Raw genomic sequence first — 9,537 nt, 5'->3', positions numbered from 1 at the left:
TTAATAGATGAAAGCGGCCTCCAGCATGACATCAACCATTGAGTTGTTATTAGGTTTTAATATTTTGATCAGCACTTGAAATGTCATTGCAGGCGCTGCCGGGGGAAACTCATCCGCTAAGATTGTATAGTTCGTGACTCCATAAGACCGATTCTGTGGATGCTTGTAAGTTATTATAGATGATATTAAAAATTATGGTGAAGTACTTACGCCCTGAACCGGACATTTTTTGGGGAAGTTGCTGGCAATTAGAATGCGCTTAAAGAACATTCCATATCTATCTTTGTAGAAAGAGCCTAACAATTTGCAGGCATCGAGATGGACGCGTCCTATATTTGATTTGCTCTTATCCTTTTTTATGATATCCACATATACCTGAATAAAAGCCTTCTTCATAGTTTTCTTGACAAAAAAACTAGTAGATACGGATGGATTGGATCGCTTCTTCTGGATAATACATGTTAGATTTCCAACAATCACAGGATCATTAACTACACAGCTGAAGTTCCTGAGTTCAACAATATAAGCACGCTGTGGGAGAGTACACAAAAGAAAATAGATTTATACAAAAATCTTTTTCGGTACATTAATAATAATCAGCCAACCTTGGCCTGGCTTGAGCCCAGTAAAGTCGAAATTGTCAACATGAATAGCAAAACGTGATAATCCATGATTTGGTAAAAATTTGACTGCTCAAATTCCCATTCATCGCAGCATATTTTATAGGTTCATTGCAAATAAACTCATTTAAATTTGAATTATAATGAAATCAAATACATTTTAGCTCTTAATGCATTTATAATCTACACTTGATCGGTCATAAAGGTATATCATCTCTGTATACATTTTTATCAACTATATATACATATATATATTTATATATATATATATATAGTATATTATATATAGTATCGATCGGGGAGCGTAACTCTCAAGTTGCAGTGATAACAAACTCCAAGTTGAGGCTGTTAAAAAGTCCTTCAAAGTGGTAACGAAAAGCTGACTGCTACGTGACGAAGCAACCGTTTGAAGTTTACCTTACAGTAACATGGTACAAATTATGCAGGTCTGTGGAAATTTCTGTAACAATTCGGCGCAACCCAATCTCATTGTCTCGCTCAATGCAAATTTTACTTTGTGACTAAATGGACTCATTTGATAAATGATTTAAAAATAATACAGCTTGAATGTTTCTTGCAACACCGCGTTTTATAGAATTGACATAGCTCAACTCAAATACCTGTCTACATTATAATAATAGCTTATGCATTAAAATCTCATAATGTACTTTTAATATAAATATTAATATATGGTCTAATAAATTATCACACTATAATACATAATTAATTAATAACATAACATGTGAACAGAGAATAAATCCGTTCTTTAAAATAATTTTTAAGAACTTTGGGATGACGATTTATATCAAAACTAAATCGATTACTGATAATTTGCTCTTTAAATGATGTTAACAGTACGAAACTAAATGATTAGATCCATAGATTATCCCCATAATGCCTGAATTTAGTATAACAAAAAGGTAGATGCATTTTTGTGTGTTCCTAAACGTATACCTCGATTTTAATTGCTTGGGGGAAATTTATCCAATACAGCAACCTGTTAGGTACGTGCAAATGCTATTCAAAAGGGAAACTACAATAATAAACAATTATCTAGTGATGTAAATGTTCTGTTTTTTATAAAGATATTGTAAATGAATATAATATGAGTTATTCGAGTTTTGATGGACAATATATCGTTACACTGCAGGTTATTTGACAGCAATGACATTTTAAAATTTCAGATATTACCGCAGTTGGCGGTAAGCGAGTTGCTTACGTTACAAAGCTGACTGCTACGAGTGACTAACGCTATTCGCTACAAAATCACTTTAACTTATTTACACATTTCTTGCATACTTTCAGGCTGTTATTCAATTTTGATAAATATTTGAATTAACCATTTTGAAAATTCTGAATTAATCAGCCAATTTAATTTTCGTAACTAGAAATTTTATATATTCTACTGAATCACAACATTCATTAATATAGCCAAGTCACTTGCTTTTCGGGCAACTGAATGTGGAAGAAGTACCGAAAACTTCTGGGCAAAGTCAGCAGTCAAGTGGGGTCAGTTGATCTGAAGATCAAAGATATACTTTGGCGCTTAAGTGTTTTGAAGTGGCACGCAGTTGTGAGGAATTGAAACAGAGTTTCGTTTATTGAGTTGTTATACTTAGGCTGTTTGTGTGTATGTGTGTGTTTGGAGTGCGTTACAAATTATGTTGCGCACCTTAGTGGAGCAGACAAAAGCAATTAGACGCCGTCGTCTGACAAGTTGAATGAAATAGTTGAGCTTGAGGTTCATATTGAGATTGAGATAAAGGATTGAGGATTGAGGAATGCCAAGAAGCAGGCGTTTATCGACTGGCCACATCGGACAGCCCGATGTCGATTTGGATGTGAATGTGGATGTCTAACTGCCAATGAGTCAAGCCAAGCCAAGCCATAACCAAAACGCACCAAGTCGAGCTGAGGGGGGCTACTGTCTCGAGCGCCGAACAATGAAAGAACTCAAGTGGGGATGGCAATACAAAAAGGTGTTAAAAAATTCTACTTTTTATGCTCTTATTATGATTTGATGGACATTTACGATATGAGTTAAAAAAAAAATAAAGAGAAAAAAATCAGTTTTGTTATGCCTATTTTGTTTTCTTTTTCATTTCATACATTTGTTTTCTTTGATTCCCCATTTTGTGCCCCACGCCTATTGTTTCAGTTGTTTGACAAGCGATGCGTACAAATCAAAGCACCCAGAAAACTGGACAGCAACTCAGCTCAACTCAGCTCAACTCGATTCGACTCGGCTCGGCTCTGTTCGATTCGGACTCGATTGAATATCGTCTCGAATCTGTTGGTCTGAAGTATGGGGACTCGGCTTGTTTGATTAATAGCCGCACAATTGATATGTTAAGTGGTAAATTACGCCATTGGCACGCAAATGTGTCGGGGTGTAGACTCGACAAACGGCAAATTGCTGTTTGTTTAAGGCGCCGCAAAAGGGGGCAGCCTACCTAGCAAAACGATCTTGATCTTATCTGGCATCCGAGGCGGAGCTTCGAGTGCACAAAGTGATTTAATTTTTAATGGAGAAAGTTGAGCAGCCGTCGCACAATTATTCAATTACGCCAGGAAATATTTGTATATTTTTGGGGGTGGGGATTGCAACTGTATTTTTATTTAGTTTAATTTCTTGTTTGCAATTAATACTTCATATGCCATTAAGTTCGATGATCTTCTGTTTAAATTAAAGGCCATTAGTCCACATTTAACACGCTATGGTCAACTGAAACGAAAATTTGCATTTTATGACCTTAATTATATTATTAAATGAAAACAAAAAAAATATATAAAAATAACCGAAATCCATTAAAATCTTTTGAATATTCTAGAGGGAATGTCATTAAAATTTTGCCACGCCATAAAAAAATCGGGGGCCACAAACAAAAGCAAAAGCTCAAAACTCAAACGCTGAAGTGTTATAAAAATCATTTAAATATCGCGATCGCCATAGAGTTTTATTGCCCTACTCTCGTATAGCTCTGGGTTGGACTCAGCCCATGAATGCTCAACTAAAATGATTTAATTTCGAAACGTGTTGCGCACATTTTATGATCAATTTCGTTAAAAATATTCAATACCCGCCGGTATCCATACATACTTTGATTGCCATGCGTCGTTTGATTTTATTTTAAATTTATTTATTGATCTATTTTTAGCAATGATACAAAGAATACCTTAACAAGTATCTTTCGCTTTAAATTAATTGTTTGTATTTAACAACATTTAGCTTATGCTAATCAAAAAATGTTGCCAGCTCATTATGAAAATATATTTATATTTAACTTTTGAAAAAATAAATTGAACTTATTGGACTTGCTTAAAAAATCATAAATAAGAGTAATTTCCTAAATTAGAAATAAATAACAATTCTAAAGCTATAAATACGGCAAATTTTCTAAATAACATATATTGCTTAAATTAAAAAAAGAATTTATAAACTAAGGTATAAATAAAGACTTCTGTGAAGAATATGCAAATTCTCTACTTAAATATCAATTATATAGACTTTATATATTGGCAAATGGCTTTGGCAGCAAACCTTCATTAGTTTAATTCAATTATTCTATTATACAACCAGGCCACAAAAATGATATGCAGTGAAAAACGACTTCTACAACTCTATTTTGTGTATAATAAATGGAGTTGCCCTTATTTTCCGTTGCGCTTAATGAAATTCTTTGCAGCAGAACCCATAAATAAAGTGTGGCAAATTCGCTAAACAAACTTGTTGAAGTGTCATAAATAAAGCGAGGAGCAACCCAAAGCACCACAAAGTGCTTCAAGTGGTTGTCATTTAATAAACTACACACCAAGCTCATGTGTGTGTGTGTGTGTGTGTGTATATGTGTGTGTTTGTTGTGTGTATTGTTTGGCTGCCGATTGCTGTTATATGATTTCATATATCATCAACATACTATGCTGTAGAAGACCAGCTCCGAGCTTCGAGCTTCGAGGAAGCTCCTCTGGCTGCTAGGGCTTCCAGGCAGAGTTAGCCGTCTGCTTTCTGCTTGTTACCCCTTCCCCTTGTGGCACTCCCCTCCCCTTGGTCCCGGCCAATGAACAACTTGCTGAGCATTGCGCAGGCGTGCGGCATTTAGTTCAGGCTGTCCGCGTGCGCCTCTTGTTGTATTTTTGTTGTTGTTGTTGTTGTTTTTTGATAACATTTTATTGTCCGCTTTATAAATTATTGGCGTTTGCTTCGATCTCAGTTTGCCAGGGACTGCACCAAAAAAGTATCCTTTTACGTGCACATTTTTTGGTATGCAGCGTGTGTCCAAATTTGTGCAGCGCAAATAAATACTATTGTACACATATACAGATACATATGTATATAAATTTATATATATATATATATATATATATAGCCCTGTTCTGTTGAGTTGAGTTGAGCTCCGTTGGGTTTGGTTCTGTGCGCGTGTTTTGGCCTTTTAGGGCTTGTCGCCCAACATCAAATTGAGTGTTGCTCTTGTTTGTTGTTGTTGTTGTTGTTGGTAGTGTGAAAGTTGCTTTAAATATCGTACTGCGCTGGTAGCTGTGCGAGGACCTGCCAACAAATCAAACCATTTATGTCCGATCCTCAATCGCAGCTCACACAACACATTTATCATCGTCAAGTGGCAGCTAGCAATTCTCGTACTCCTCTAAAAGAGGCTCTTTCTGCACCTGTCTTCAACTTGAGAGGAGCTGTCCTTCAATTATATAGCACACCCGCTGTGCTCTACTGCAACTGACTCGATCTGCCTTCTAACTGGAGCCCCACAATTACAACTCGTACCATACTGTATAATACACTGCTAGAAGTGCGCTGCGAAAAGTATCATAAAATGGATTCTGTCTGGTATTTGAAATATGCCTTAATAATCGTCAAGTATCTTGCATATGAGACTCACGGCGCATGATCAATCGAAATGATATAATTATATCCCAGAGACGCTGGCCTCTGTGTAAATTGATATCAACAAATTACGCGAAAAAATTTCAAAAATATTAACGAATGCGATTGATATAATGATGAGATGACGATTGTGAATTACACTGAGAAAAAAACAGTTAATAGTTAGTAAATATTTTAGAGGAATAAAATAAGGCTTGAAATAGTAGTATATAAATTTATATTTAATTATTAAATATTTGTTTAGCTTGATGACATGTCAAGAAATCTCTCGATTTCCACAATCAAAAAATTATAACTAATAGCAATAAATGGATTTTCAAAAAACAGTTGAAGTCAATGTAAAATGACCACTACTCAAACTAAGCCAATTTTTACTTTTGTTGGTTATATATAAATATATATAAATAATGAATATATATATATTTCAATATATGTATAAGATATTTTAATATTTTTAATTTAGTTTAGTTCATTATTGTGCTTATTTATATTAAGTATATTTTTAATATTATATAGTTTATTAGAAATGTGATTTATAAATATAAAAATTATAAATTGATTAACATTAATCTCAACATCTAAATTTCCACCCATTTCTCATTCGCCTTTCAAGTTGTTGTGCAAAACTTTGTTTTTGTGTATTGGCTCCCCTAATTATGCCCAATTTAAAAAGGGTTAATTAAGGCACAAAACGCAGCACACGAAATGTCCCCATCCGGGGCATTATTAATATGCGACATTTCTGATATCTTTTTGTCCCAAAGGCACGGGCAGACATAAAGCGACTAAAACTGTGAGTCCTTCTGTGAGATCAATGCTACAAAATATACAATACAATAATTACATACAGCATTTGTCATAACACCAGATATGGACACAATGCTTGCTCTGTTGGCCAACAGGCTGTTGGCTGTTGGCTCTTGGCTCTTGTCTCTTGGTGCGAATGGCCAAGAGGGCTTCACAGGCCAGGGGCTGCAAACTATGCGACAAATTTACGCAAAAAATTGTAAATATCATCATCGACATCATCGCAACAGCAGCACAACACGTTCAGGGGAGGGTAGGGGATGGGCGGCGAGAGGAGGGGAGGAGGTTGGTTAGGCCTACGAGCCAAAATGATGGGCATTTTATAAATAAAATAAAATCATAAATGATGCGCTCTGCTCTGCTCTGCTCTGCCCTGAGAGTGGCAGGAACCGAGAGGCTGGGTTCGTTGGTTGCTGCGGTGTTTTCGGGTGCCATAATAATTACAGCAGGCACGTCGGGACCTTGGGAGCGATGGTTAGACATTTCGCGCCGGAATTCGGAGCATTGTGTCATATTTAATACAGAAATTTTAATTAAACATAATTTGTAAGGACTGCACGTTTGTGCACAGGCCACTGTCCAGTGTCCAGTGGCCAGTATCCAGAATGAGCCACGAGATGGCCAGCATTTGTCTGCAAGGTTCGAGTTGTTTTTCCTCCCCTGATTGCTCGATGGCGATAGCTTTGGCTTATGCTGGAATAGAGTAATTTATAGCATTTTATGGTCTAGGCCCACATTGGATGACATACAACTTGTGTCTAGCATTCACATGGAATGTCTTTGATCGTATCGATTGAGCGATAACAACCGAGACATACTCACCTATCTTGCAATAGCAAACTTCACCACCTTAAACAACATAGCAAAATATCTGAACTTTATTTTTGGATTATAAGGGTGCTTTTAATTATATATACAAGATAATTAACACCTCTAAAACAACGCGGCTTGATAAGTAAACTATATATGTGGAATCTCAAGTTTATCCGAGAGAAATTGATAACTTTTAAGTCAAGTTATTTATCACATCTAATAAATCGAATCTGAAGCACTTTATGGCATACTTAATACACTCTTTTGATTGAGAAATCTGACCTTGACCTGTCAGCTGGAACAATTGAAAGCTCGGAGTTAATAGACGGACTTTTCTGTACTTCATCAAATGGAAGCTCTCAACTGCTGCTGCTTTTTTTTCGAAGCTTCCAAGTATGCAGCTGCCCTAGACGGGTTGGGCCCAGCCCGTAAATTGTTAGGCATCGCCAGTGAGTGATTTTTTCAAATGATTTGAACTAGTTCACAGAATGCTGACCCATCGCTTGGGATACGATGGTTTTTTTGTGGCCCATTGGAGCTGGCCAGTTAGAGGCCAGTCGGGTGCCCACATTTTGTCTAGCTGCCTACCAAATTGAACTCGGTTTGGTTGGCTCATCGCCGGGGGCCGCATTACATTTGCAAGACAACAATGGGCATTTGGCATTGGCAAACTGCAGCGGCGTTGGGCGTTTTTATTTTTACAGATATTGTTTACTATTTTTTGAAGTCAGAGCCAGAGCCAGAGCCTCAGCTCAGTTTTTAGCTACAGCTTGAGCTTGAGGTCCAGGCTCGTTTCAGGCTGTGTTTGGCTGTGCCCTCTCATTGTTGTGCGGCTGCTCCAATCATCATTTTTTTTTCTTCTTTTAGATATTCGCTTGGTGATATATTTTGGGTGAGCGCTTCCGGCAAATCGGCGCTGCTGCGGTGCAGTGAAAGGTCAACTTGCGGCCAGGAGGAGCTGTAGCTGTAGCTGTAGCAAATACTTGTGTTGTCTGCTTCTGCCAGGGAGCTTTGAGATTCGTGTGGCAGCCAAATAAACAAATCAAAGTGAGCAAATGTTTTGTATCTGCCCCCCTCCCCCCATTTCTCTCTCTCTCTCTCTCTCTCTCTCTCTCGTTGTCTCTATCTATCGATGTGGCATTGTATTTTTTTTTTGTTTGTGGTATGTGCTCAATTTTCTATAACATATTTGATCGCAGCGATCTTTGCGATCGCCTGACTTTCCATTTTCCAGCTTTTACAGCTTCGTGTGTGAGAGAAAAACTTATCGAATCGTTGCTATCAATGCCGCAAACGAACCCAACCAAACAACCAACAAGGGGCAACCGACCGACCAACAGTGCCTCAAATTAAGCTCACGTGACCAGAGGCCAACTAGCTGACAAACCTTGGAATTTCAACCGCACGATCGCAGTGCAAAATGGTCACGGATTAGACCATTGGCAGTCCCATATGACAGCAGTTCCGCAGATAAAATGGCTTTGACATGCCGTTTCCAGATCATTAATTGCAGATCTGCAGCCCCAAACGGCGATATGCGTTTCCCCCTTAACAAAAAAAAGCCAAGTATTTACCTATGGTGTTTTCAAAGGATATTCGGAAGCGAGCTTATTAGTAGGGATAAAAGGACTTTGGTTTTTATTATACATATATTATGGATGCAGACTTAGATTGTAGACGAAATGGAAATATAATATGGAAATCACAGAAAGATTCAAGCAAATACTCAATTTAAAAATTCTGTCTAGTAAAATCTGAAAAACAATTTAACCTGTGCATGTTAAAAATATAGATAGTTAATCAATTTAAAACTAACTGAGATAGATTTGAGAGCTCGCAGAATATCTAGCTCAGATATTTGAAGAAATTTGAGATTTATTTCTTCAATTTCATCAATATACAAAACCTGGTGGGAACACTCATATGGCAGCTGTTCCTTTACAAACTTAGCTTGTGATATGTTGGCTTATGTTGGTGCCCCATCAGTTCGACTCTTCAGCGATCTGTGCATGCACTTTCCAAGTCTTTTCCCTTGCTTAAACCAAATCGAAGTCTCGAATATCGAATGCGTTGCATACTCCCACAATCACACACCCACACACCCACTCTGCCACACTGAAGCCAGCGAGCAAGCTTCAAACAATGAGCACGAGTAGTGCAGCATTGTGGTGCGGGTGTGGTTGCGATCGCCAGTTGCCAGTTGCCAGTTGCCAGATCGATGCTGCCTGCTTTGATGATAGTCAGCCTTGGCTTGGCTCTGGACGCCTGTAGGGCGTTGCGATTGAACTTGTTCCACATTTTGATTGTGCCCAAGTAATGCCGTTAGAAAGATTTGAGCCATATTTTTGGATTTTTGTTTTTGGTTTTGTGTATACAGGTATGGGAAAGCTGGGAGGGCAA

The 9,537-nt window shown here is 37.6% G+C and overlaps 1 protein-coding gene across 1 annotated transcript; it reads right to left on the bottom strand.

Annotated features, from left to right (window-relative positions):
- On the bottom strand, positions 1-9,435 carry LOC116806528. Its single transcript, XM_032743388.2, has 3 exons — positions 9,244-9,435; positions 211-531; positions 1-153 (listed from the first exon to the last, which is right to left on the bottom strand). The coding sequence occupies exons 1-3, from the start codon at positions 9,433-9,435 to the stop codon at positions 1-3; spliced, it is 666 nt and encodes a 221-aa protein (XP_032599279.2).
- Positions 9,436-9,537: the final 102 nt, after the last annotated feature.

The sequence above is a fragment of the Drosophila grimshawi genome, unplaced genomic scaffold, assembly GCF_018153295.1.
Source record: "Drosophila grimshawi isolate 15287-2541.00 unplaced genomic scaffold, ASM1815329v1 contig_44, whole genome shotgun sequence".
Classification (NCBI taxonomy): Eukaryota; Metazoa; Arthropoda; class Insecta; order Diptera; family Drosophilidae; genus Drosophila; species Drosophila grimshawi.
This window is presented reverse-complemented; position numbering and strand designations above follow the sequence as displayed.

Coding starts and splice junctions, on each gene's coding strand:
- LOC116806528 (XM_032743388.2), bottom strand. CDS start 9,435: ATGTGGAACAAGTTCAATCGCAACGCCCTACAGGCGTCCAGAGCCAAG. Junction 532..9,243: donor GCTGGCTTCAGTGTGGCAGA/GTGGGTGTGTGG, acceptor ACTCTCCCACAG/CGTGCTTATATTGTTGAACT. Junction 154..210: donor AAAAATGTCCGGTTCAGGGC/GTAAGTACTTCA, acceptor AAGCATCCACAG/AATCGGTCTTATGGAGTCAC.